The sequence below is a fragment of the Culex quinquefasciatus genome, chromosome 2, assembly GCF_015732765.1.
Source record: "Culex quinquefasciatus strain JHB chromosome 2, VPISU_Cqui_1.0_pri_paternal, whole genome shotgun sequence".
Taxonomy (NCBI): domain Eukaryota; kingdom Metazoa; phylum Arthropoda; class Insecta; order Diptera; family Culicidae; genus Culex; species Culex quinquefasciatus.
In genome coordinates, this window is record NC_051862.1 from 180,230,203 (window position 1) to 180,242,300 (window position 12,098).

Genomic DNA, 12,098 nt, shown 5'->3' on the forward strand with positions numbered 1-12,098 from the left:
TGAGCTTTTTCACAAAAAGCTCCCCTTAAATGTCCTGTCAAAATTCCACCCCAACCCAAACGGGGAAAAACCACACACCAATACAACCAAAACCATCATCCCTTACTGGCATCCGCCGCCGTTCGTCCGCTGGAAAAGTGCATTTCTTCACACGACGAATTTCCACCCTCACACCAACACACTGACACGCAAATAAACACATCCACCTCCAACTCCTCGAGCCCGTTCCCGGTTTCAAAGCAGCAGCAGCGCAAAAGAAGGAAAATCCTCTAGCGCAAACATCATCTCCCTTTCGGCGACCAAACAAGAGACATTTAGGAAAAAGTCGGCGGAAAAATGGCGTAACAATAAGTCGGGAACGCTTCAGTGGCCAAATCGATTTGTACGGTGCTGGGGAAAAACGTCGAGTGGAAGGATTTTCCTGCGAATTTGGTCGGTATTTTTTTGTGGGGAAGTGAAAGGAAGAAAATGTGAAGATATGCACTTTTGACGGAGTGTGGCGGGTGGATCTGGAAAAACCGGGAGTGCATTGCGGGAAAGGTTTTTTTTTGTTCCCGAGAAAAGCGGAAAATTCGTATCGATTTTGGCAGATTTGTTCGAGATTGGAGGATTTTATTAGGATGCCGGGAACACACACCGTTTAGCAATAATAACATCGACTGACAGCAACAACAAAAAAGTAAAACAAAAAACACGGGACAAAAGTCTGATTTTGATGTGCGAAATTTTGTCAGTGTTTAGGTTTTTTCTGCGTGTAGCTTGCAAGTTTACATGAATTTTGGCGTAACTTTGGTGTAACTCATAAAAAAGTGTAAAATTCATCTCACCCGTCAAAACATAAACAATTGCACAAAATCGAAGGAAGAGAAAAAAGAAGTCATCCAAGACACCCACCCCGATCAGCAAAAAACACGTTGGTTCGTGTCCACGGCGAACAGCAAAATCGTCACACTCGCCGAGATAAACAATCGTCGCCATCTTGGACCGAGCCGCGTCGACGCAATCGCGCGTGTGTGAGTGCCCGCGAGATCGATTACGAAAGCACTCCCGGCACGACAGCGTTTCGAGAGAGTGTATTGGTGAGAGCGCGCGCACCAAAACAGCTGCTAATCGTGACGTTTCGAGCACGCGCGCGCGTGTATTGGTGGTGCGCGACAATCGATTTTTCTCGTGTTTTTCCTCACGTGGGCACGTGTGTGCGTGAGGGGTCGTGCACGTGCCAGCAGCAGTTTTTCCCGGTGGAGGAGGAGGAGGGGAATTTTCCGCAAGGTGCATTTTTCCATCGTCATTAGTCGGTCACTCGGTTGGTGGAGCAAAGTAGGCCTGTGTAACGTCACACATACAGCGGGAGCGGCACGGCGCGAGAGAACACAAACACACGGCTGCAACATTGTTGTAACGCAGTGCAACACTCACACGTCGGGAGGCAGGCCTGCTGCGTCGAGGATGTACGAGTACACTCAATCGAGTGCATCGTGGAAGTTTGAACAGGAGCGCTAGGCCGAGGTTTTGCGTGGAAGGAAAATTCTTAAAGACTGAAATTTAGAAGGAAGTAAAGTTGTACTAAAGTAGTGGTAGTTCTTCGAGTATCATCACCAGATAGTTACCATAATATCTGTGCTGTTTAGTTCAAATTCTTTGGTGCGTAAAGTTAGTGAAAATTTTTCAATAAATATATAAAAATAGGCAATTCTTTAAGCTAGTGTGAATTTTACATCATCTTCTTAGCAAATTGTTACCAAATAACAGAAATATTGTGTTCATAGTGTACTAACGAGTATTCGAGTTAATCAAGAAGGAAAAAAAAGAGGAAGAAATCAGTAATAATTTAGTACAAATTCGTTCCAAACACATCCCAATCTTTAACAATCCCCCTTGTTAATTGTATAGTAAAGTGAACTAGTTACCAAATTTTCAACCTCTCTCTCAACTTTGTACCAACTTTAAAGCAGTATTGATAATGCAAGTCTAAGCGCACCGTAACGTTACAACAAATTTACCAGCACAAAACACACTTACACAAATACTTACAAAACAAACTTTAAAAACACAAAAACAAACAAAAAATCGTGAAACCCTGGCCTCCCCGGACGAGTCCAGCAGCCGCCGAAGTCCGTTGACTTCCGGCAACGACGGTGGTGCGGCGACGACGTCACAGGTGACGACACCCCGCGGGACGTCATCGACGGTGGCAGGAATACAGCAGCTGGGAACGGAAGTGTTGCAGTCGACGTTGCCGTTGCCTCCACCGCCGAGGGATATCAGCTCCAGTGGAGTCATGACAGGTGAGAGGGCTGAGAAAAGTGGATTGGATAGGAAAACAAGAGGGGGTGGGGGAAGGGAAAGTATGAGAAAATTTAATTGATTTTTCCTTTGGGAGGTGTTTTTTCTAGGGTGGGGAATTTTGAGGGCAGTTTACAAGATTTTGAGCTGCAGAGCGAATAATTTGATTATTTTTACAAGATGTTGCGGTGAAAAGATGACAGAAAAAAACGAATTTAAAAAAATTGAAGAGAGATTTAGCATTAAGAATCTTGTTGAATCATGGCTATTGATTTAATAATATGAAAGAATGTTATCAGAAATATATTTTCTGTAATATTTAAAACAAGTTCAAAGACTTTGTAACACTACTATTAGTTGTATCAAGTATTGGATTGATGAAAATAATATAAATAATTATTTTTTTTACAGTTATGAAATGTTTCAGCGATGGAAGAATCTTCACCAAAAGAAAATCTTTTGACGCTCGTCATGAGAAAAAATCGCGAAGGAATATTTCTCTCCTCTCTCGCGCACGAAGGATCGGTAAAAGGAAACTCAAAAAATCACCATCTGGATTATTGGTGGGATACCGATTTCACTACCACACTTGCAGGTGTAACACTTCACACATCTCAAAATGACCTGTCACTTTTCGTAGATGAACAATGTTTGTAAACGAAATGAATCGAGCTGTCAAATCTGCAACATGGAGTTAAACTATCTGTGAAGTTGCTGTGAAGTTTTTCATGGCACTTCGAAAAGTTTAACTCCATGTTGGACACACACACTCTCACTTTTAATTTCTCGATAAATTCAATTGGTGATAACAATGAAATTCACAACAAATCATCGAGAAGTTAGGGTGCGAATTTCTTTTGCGAGATTCGCCTCTTCTCTCTTTCGTGTCATTTTTGCCGTTGGAGAATGTGTAATAAAAAAATCCATGAGGAAATCGTTGACTCTTAGGCAGAGGTGCATCGGCACGGCGCGGGTGCTGCTCTTGTTCTTCTAAGATTTAAAAACACCGTGTTTTTAATCAAAGTACGCGCACGGGCTCTGTGTCAGAACTTTAACTGTACGTGCAAATGTCAATGGTTTTTTTCTGGATTCAACTTTGTGAAATGGAAAAATGAGGAAAATAAGGCTAAAGTAAACCGAGCAGTGAAATATTCAGCAGTTATCCGTGTGTGAAACAAATAGAAACTATCCGGAATAGCTGCCAAGTGGGCTATGCTAAGAACTTCGGATGTTTGATGACCATTTTTACGGAAACCCGTTTTTTGCATATTCTTTGGCCTTTTAAACCTGTGCTGTTGGATTTCCATGTTAGGAAACAACTAATCGTGCCCTTTACTAGCAAATTTATAAATTTCATTGTTGTTTAAGGAGAGTTTTAATTTAATATTTTTATTTTTTTTTTTGAAGATCTCAGATTGAGTTTCGGCGCTACACCATTTCGTGAAAAGAACTGGCCTAGCTCAAAATATAAGTGAAAAATAGTAGAACATAAAAAAAACATGTACAATTCTTCAAAGAGCCGCTAAGAGTTCGGCACACGTTCTCGTAAGGTGGTAAAAACACCATGTTCTGTGCCTCCTAGATGTGCTTATAAGAACGGAAAGTGCAAGTACAGTTCGTTCAAATGCATGTCTGCTCTTAGGTGACTCTTTGAAAATTTTAAAGAAAATTTATTAATTGCCTCTCTTGTCTTTAATTCGTTGATATGATGATTTCTTTGCTAAATAATCAATGAAAATTTCTGATTTTAATATACTTTTGCTGGTTTAAAAAATAATAATTTTGGAACGGGATCATAAATCAGAAAATAATTCATCATCCCATACCATATAATTTATAATAAATATATAGATTGTTCCGATTTTGGTTCTGAATAATATTTTGCAACAAAATTGCGTAGAATAGCAACTGTAATGATTAAAATAAGTGTGAAAATTAGTCGTTGTCGTGCTATCTTGTCACACGTGAATTTTAGCTTAGGTTGAGTTTACCTTTCGACCATCACAGATCCCCAAAATTCAATATCAATTTTGAGATACTCAATAACAACCCAAAAAAAACACCTTGCATTGTTGTCACTTCGTCGCCATCGTGCTAACTTGTCGTACGCGCATTTTGGGCCAAATTGAGTTAAGAACGCCATTTTGTGCAGCTCACAATGCCTCACCTTTTTTTTTTTTTTTTTTTTCAATTGTGTTTTTATTAGAATTTAACAGTTCTGGATGTTACATTTGCAATTCAGAGATTTGGAGAACCTTTCAACTGAGATCAATTCATAAGCCTTTGCAGGGAGGATACATATTTCTAAGTTTAGATTTTGCTAACTGGGTGTTCTTTTAGGGAAAATAAATTTTGAGAAAAAACCCTAGATCTATGATGCCTCACCTTTTGACCTTCACAGATCCCCAAAATTCGATTTCAATCCTGAGATATTCAACAAAAACCGAAAAAACTCCGTGCATTTTTGTCTCTTTACATATGAAAGTAGTTTCAATCTTGTCGTGCTATCTTGTCACTCCATGAAAATTGATGTAAGTGCGACAAAAGGCCAAAGGGATTTCAGGCCAGGAAAGTCAGGATGCGTTTGTTGCACGTACAAGCTAGACTACCGTAAACATTTGTAATTATAACTCGGGACCCCAGCAACCAACTTCAACCAAACTTTGGGACAATGCACAGAATGGTCAGCCAAACAAAACGTGTTTGTTATTGTTTACATTGCGTGCTCTCGTTTTTGTATATTCAAGGTCAAACATTAAAACGCGTTTTTCTCAGAACGTCAAAATGGCGGGTGCGACAAGATAGCACGACGACGTCGACTTTTCATATGAAATAAGTTTCAATTTGATCGTGCTTGACACACCCTGCAAAATTACTGTAAGTGCGACAACTAGCCAAAGGGATTTCAGGTCAGAACGCGTTTGACACACGTACATTTCCAACTACCGTAAACATTTTCAGTTATATTTCGGGACGCCGGCAACCAAATTCAACCAAACCTCGGGACAATGCACATAATGGTCAACCAAACAAAACAGGTTTATTATTGTTTACATTGCGTACTCTTTGCTTTGTTTATTCAAGGTCAAACATGAAAACGCGTTTTTCTCGAAACGTTAAAACATCAGAACTTACTAATGGTCGATGGAAGCTGGAGCAACATTTGAAAGGGGCGATAATTATTTTGACAGCTGGAGCAATTTAGCAATTTCCGAGACAACAGGTACTTTTTCACAAAATTCAAGTAAACAAAGCTGGCCTTTCCAGCTTCTTTTCAACACTGTGGGTTCAAATAGTTACCATTTGGGCCGGAATTTTCAAAATACTTCCAGCTGTCAACATGCTTATGCGCCCTTTTTAATGTTGCCCCGGAAATGTTTGTTGACTGAAGTGCGCAACCATTCGCCAGCGAAAACGAGTCGCCAGCTGCCAGCGACTTGGTCAATCACATCAAACAGCGGTTTGAATTCTCCGTAAATGTATTGGCCTGCTACGTCCGTCGACCACAGTCACAAACGAAAATGCTCAGAGAGGAGAGAATCTAACAAAACACCAGCGCGGCGCTCACTTGCCTTGCACTACCACTGCTTGCCGTCAATTTGAATTTTTCATGGTGGAAACTATAGTCAAATGTATCTTCAATGTTGTATGAACAACAAAATTGCAAAATATTTTTGATAACATTGACTTTTTGATTGATGTAATCGCACACCTTGACACATGGCGGGGAAAATGATCATTTACGATAGATACGTTTTTCTTTTAATATTTTTTGTACTATTGATCCTCGATCCTAACCTGGTCGCAGCACCTAAAAGGACCTAATAAAAATAAGTTATGAATAACAAAGCAAAAAAAAAACATTGAATTTAATCATTTTTGTTTATGACCAAAACAAAGCCGATCGCAGACTATTTTGAGTCAGCTTTGAGCGACATAGCGCAATCGGTTTCACTGAGCCATTCGCTGTACTACCCGATTGGAGGGAGAGTGTTTAGTATCGAGTGAGTGGCAGATTACGGAATATCACGTTTTACTGTGAAATTCAAATACTTTAAAGCGAATTTAATTTAATTATCCTTTCAAGAGTTCACCTCGGCAATTCCTTGCAATTATCATGTCCCCAAAATGACAACTCTTTAGCATTCCATTCCAGTGCCCATTTCGTGAAGCGCGTTATTTATTGTTTACTCATTTTTTCTGCTCCCTCCAAATTGCTCACCGATGACAATTATCGCATAAAAGGTGCGAAAAATACCTCCAGACAGAGGACAACTCTCATCACTTCTCTCAAACTCTCGTCGCTGTTCAAGCCCCATTAATTCCTGTACGCATCTCGCAAGAGACCTCTTCTACAAAGCTTTCAAGCATCATCACCGCGCGAGAACTTGTGCAAGTTGAAGCAAAAAAGAACTTCAGAACGAAAGGCCAGTTGAAAGGAGTTAAAAGAGAAAGAGAGAGAAAAAAAAACATTAAAGAAAGACCTAAAGAGGGAGAGGAGAGGTCTCGAAAGCTAACAGTATTATTTGTACCCGCGGAAAGATCCGTTATGTGGTGCTGATGGTGTGTGAGCGGGTGTGTGTCTGTGTGTCACGTCCCGTTTGTACACAACGAGTGGACATGTTTTGGTGGGAGGGGACAGTGAGGGTGATAAGCAGAAATACAGCCGACACAACCGCGTAGAAGAGACTCGGAGGGAAGAAAGGCAGGAGGACCAGCTGCTTTTGCTGCTTCACAGGTTCTCTTCTGTTGGTCAACGTGACTTTTTTGCTTGAACCTGCATCTCTGAAGGCTGAAACCGAAGATCGTTTGCAGCTTCCTGGCGGATGCCACCCAACGAGTCGAGGGGGTTGTTTGTCCGAACGTGTTCAAGACGAAAATAAAGCTTTACAATTGGGCCTTAAAATTAAGTGTAAATTGCAGATTTTATTGTTCCCTACGATAAAGCTTATTTTCTAATCGAAATGACACTTTGAATGAAAAGGATTTCTGTTCATCTTAAATCAATTTCTAAACTCGATAGATTGCATTCTATCGCCATATTTAGCGTCTGCCAAAAATTGAACTTCGTAAGTTACGGCATTTTACTTGAAGGTGCTTCGAAAAACTCGAGTTGTAGTGTCAATATGGCGCTGCCTTCCCGTATCACCTTAACATGTTACACAAACAAATCTTAATTGCTCATTTCTTTTGATAGGGTTTTCTGATCTTCAATATTTCATATTTTCTTTCATTTGCTGAAAAGATTCTTTCCCATCCATAAAATAATGTTTAGAAGAAAAATGACCCGACCATTTTTTTTGTGTCATTTTCACTTACGACTTTTTGACCGTACTCTGTTAAACATTCAAAAATATAAATATCGTTTGAAGCTTTTTTCATGACATTTATCTCCATGACCAAGTATATTTTTGAAGTTAAATGTGATTTTTCAGCTTTTTGATTAATCTATTACCTCAATCAGATGTTTATATAAATTGTAAAGAAGGTGAGATAATTTTAAATTTGGTCATTATCGCAAGAATCTGAATATTATAATACAAATCTTAAAAAAATAACCTTCTCATGATACTGATTTTTTAATATTTCTACGGATAATACAATGCATCTAGGTCAATCTGGTTTATTTGGATATAAAAATTTCATTTACAAAGTTTCATCCAAACTATGGAGTGCACAAAAAGTAATGCTTGAACTAAAAAAAATACTTTTTACAAAGAAACTGTGTTGGTCTTTATTTGACCTTAAAACATGTAAAAGCTACAAGCTATCTTATGTTTGAAAATTGACTGCCAATCTAGTTTGCAATTTCCTCTCCAGCTCTCCTGCAGTTGATTAGTATTCTAAGCCCAACCCAGCCCAACCATATGCTTTGCCGTGTCTCTTCTGTGCTTCGAAAAAAATAATGCGGGTTGCATTTAATGCTGTCAGAGTACGTGCGACGTTGTCGCATCAGTCGCCGCTCATCGTCGCTCTAAAAAGGTGCAATAAAATATGCAATTCGCGGGTTGCTAAACATCAAGAATGGACCACCATCAGCAGCACCAGAAACCGATTCGCTCGCCGATTACCGTTAGGGCTTGAAACTGTGTCAGATGGTATCACGTAGAGGCTGAACATTTTCTCGGGAAGTGTGCCTGTTTTTTGCACTTCTCTGCTCCATGAAGAACATTTTAATGATCATCATGAATAATACAGAACATTATGTTACATCCTTTAGTTATGCAATTAAAATTATCGTTTGCATGCAAAGTAGCTATAAATCACGGCAATTTTCCAATCAAACACTTCTCCGTGGCTTGGCTCATTAGCACCTGACCGGTGGCGCCAATCTCAGCTTCTTCCCCCTCTTCTCGATAAGATCCCTGTTCCGTTAATAATTAAGCAACAGGGCAACCCTTAACAGCCAGCTTATCAGCTAGAGAGTTGACAGAGCAAAGATGGTGAGACGGCGTGACATTCTCCGTTCGTGCCACTTCCGTCATCAATTTGCGAAAAGCCATCAATTTGTACGGCTCATTTGCCTTTGAAAATGGCTTCATTAGCATCTCGGCTACTCCAGTTCTTTCTCTCTGGACCCGGGGGATGCCGCGGAAGAAGCAGTCTTGATTTTAGGTTTCTGTTTTTTTTTTTTTTTTGCTGAGATAGCTTCTTCGTTTATGACGTTTCAGTCATCTTTACTTTTTTTTAATTGTGGAATTCTGGTTAAATTTAAATTTTCAACATTGAGCCTAATTTATTGATTTTTGATTAATTTATTTAAAATTTACTCCAATTTATTTTCAAATAACTTCAAATAATTAACCCTCTACAACCGAATCTGAACCCTCTACAACAGAAACCCTCTACATCTAGATCTGAAAATTCACCAAAAAAACAGAATTTCATCCAATTCTTGATATTTGATAGTATTGTAAAGAAGAAGAAGAAGTTTTAGAACATTTAACGGTGCACATCAACCAGAGCTTTTGCACCTTGATTTTTGTTACAGACTTTTTGGTATCTTCAAAACTACGGAAACTATCTATACAATTTTCTATTCATTCCCTAAGTTACTATTTCCTTAAAGATTTATAGCAAAATTTGTAATTTTTTATAGTCAAATTATTTCAGGATTGGGTTCGTAAGTTTAACAATTCTAGAATAAGAAGACAACAACTTCCTTGGTTGCTGTGTACCCTTAAGGGTTGTAAAGTTTGACTCGTTTTATGTGACTTTTCCGATGTTTTTGAAAATGTCATTTTTTCGGGGGTCCGCTTTGACTGTTTTAAAACTAAAATTTTCATTATTTTATGCATAAATAAGTATACAGTAATTTTTAAAATGTTTCAAATTATGCCTTTTCATATTTATTTACAATTTAAATGAAAATTGTATCATAGTATGTGAAAATGTGAAAAACAAGCAAAAATCGAAAAAGTGACCAGAAAAACATGAAAAAACTAAAAAAGCAAAAGGTAATGGTAGCAGGTGGAAGAATAAGCCAAATACTATCATAAGCAATAATAAACTAATGATGCAAATAAAAATACATAAAATTTAACAAGAAAAACTCACAACAAGAGAAGTTGAAAAGTTGTTCAAAATAACCTCCCAGATACGGCAAAAGTAAAAGTATATGTTGGAAAAAAGGGCGTAAGAGGGTTACATGAGAAAATTAATTTAATTTTATTTAAGCAATTCTCTACGAAATCGATCATTTTTATTTTATTTTTGGTATTATTTTTTAATCCGGCTGAAACAAATTTGGCAGCCGTCCATACAAAAATGATGTACGAAAATTCAAAAATCTGTCTTTTTTGAAGGAAATTTTTAATCGGTTTGGTGTCTTGGGCAAAGTTGTAGGCATCGATAAGGACTACACTGAAAAAAATATACACGGTAAGAATTTTTTTTGGTGATTTTTAATTTCACTTTTTGTCACTAAAAATTAAATTGCAAAAAACACCTTTTTTATTTTATTATTTTCTGATTTGTTTTATGGGACATATAACGCTAACTTTTCAGAAATTTTAAAGGCGTAATATTGAATGTTTGGCCGTTTTGAAATGTTGTTCTTGGTTCAAAAAATTTGAAAACATTTGTTTCGAAGAGATCGAAAAAAAACTACGAATGTTTCATATTTTAACATTGTAAATCGGACCAATAGTTGCTGAGATATCGACATTAGAAATTGGTGGGTTGTTTGGGTGAGACTTAGATAACATCAATTTTCCTGTTTTTAAATCTTTGCATAGCAATATCTCAGCAACTAAAGCTTGTATCAACAAAGTTCAAAAAAGAAAAAAAGATAAAGATTTTTTTACAGCTTTTCAATTTTTTTTTCTAATTTTATATAATGAATAACTGCGACTATTTTCAAAAAAAAAATACCTAAAAAGGGCTTGAAAACGGTGCTGTTTATGAAAAATTTCACTAAAGTACTCTTTGATCTAAAAATGAAGTTCAAAATTTTTGGGACTAATATTTCGTTTTTTTTTAAGACTCAGTATTGATTCAAAAATTCATAACTCGGTGAAAGATTTTTTGCAAAACCTGTAAATTTCTGAAAAAATGTCAAAAAATTGTGTTTTTTTTGAAAAATTAAAAATCGCCATTTTTTTTACCGTGTTTCATTTTTTTCAGTGTAGTCCTTTTCCATACCTACAACTTTGCCGAAGACACCAAATCGATCAAAAAGAAATTTTTTCAAAAGATACAGATTTTTGAATTTTATTACATAATTTTTGTATGGACAGCTGCCAAATTTGTCTGTAAATTGATATGGTATTTTTGTAAGTTTTTTTTTTATTTTTTAAATTTTTCTTACTCCTGTCAGTGCCTTAGTTAAAGAAATAATTGTTCAAAAATTGATTATGATGCAACACACAGCTGAAAGGAACTCCAAAACTGCAAAATAACTCATTGTATCATATTCACCAATAAAACCGAATTGACCAATAAAACCGAATTGAATTGAATTGAAATTTATATGGACAAAAAATGATGCAAAATGGCTTCTTTAAGCATAATGAAGGCACTAAAAAAGTTTGAGTCAGATTAAAAAATACAAAAAAAAATCGAATGACCGAAATCTGAGAGAATTGCTCACAAAAAAGTTGAAAAAAGTGTAGCTTTCCCAAGTTTTATGATCATTTTAATTGATGTTTGCAATTTTTTGAAATTCAACAAAAAAGCCTTCAAAACAATGTTTCAATGTTAAATTGAATTTTGAATCAAAAATAACTGGTGCACTGGTTTTGAGTTGAAGCCATTTTAATTTATTTTTTCAAATTGTCTTTTTTTCAAATAGTAAATCGATTAAATAGTTTCCTGGATATTATCGGTTAAAAATTGTAGGCCGTATGGCACATTTTTCGCATTTTTAGTAACATTTTTAAGCTTACAGGTTTTATTATGGTTCTTAAAACTCGCAGGTTTTTATGGCATACCTAAAACGTACAATGTTACTAGGGAGGCAACCAATGGTCTGATCAACAATGTCCAGAAAAGATTTTTTTTAGATTTTTTCAGTTTTTCATATCTATATTTTCTAGAGTTTCCTTAGATTTTTTTTTTGAATTTCAGAAAAAATTATCTGTTTTCTTTAAAAAAAAAATGGCCATTTTATAAATAAAAATGGATAGTTTTTCGGAAATGTTCAACCTTAAAACGGCTTGAAGATGTAAATGATGCAAATGGTAATTTTTAATTCCAAATTAAATTTTGCATCCAAATTTTAATTTTGGATATTTTTTGATATTTTTTTTCATTCAGTTTAGATCAAAAGTTGTCACCTTTTCCCTCTAAACTTATCAAAACAAGAAAACAAACAG

At 36.6% G+C, this 12,098-nt stretch overlaps 1 protein-coding gene across 1 annotated transcript in view; it reads left to right on the forward strand.

The window, feature by feature from the left end:
- Window positions 1–220: 220 nt before the first annotated feature.
- The window catches only part of LOC6049002 (probable nuclear hormone receptor HR3), a 355,001-nt gene continuing 343,123 nt past the window's right edge, over window positions 221–12,098 (forward strand). The window contains exon 1 of the mRNA XM_038251863.1: window positions 221–2,285. Within this exon, the coding sequence (XP_038107791.1) occupies window positions 2,279–2,285 (7 nt within the window). The 5' untranslated portion in view covers window positions 221–2,278. The remainder of the gene's footprint in view (window positions 2,286–12,098) is intronic.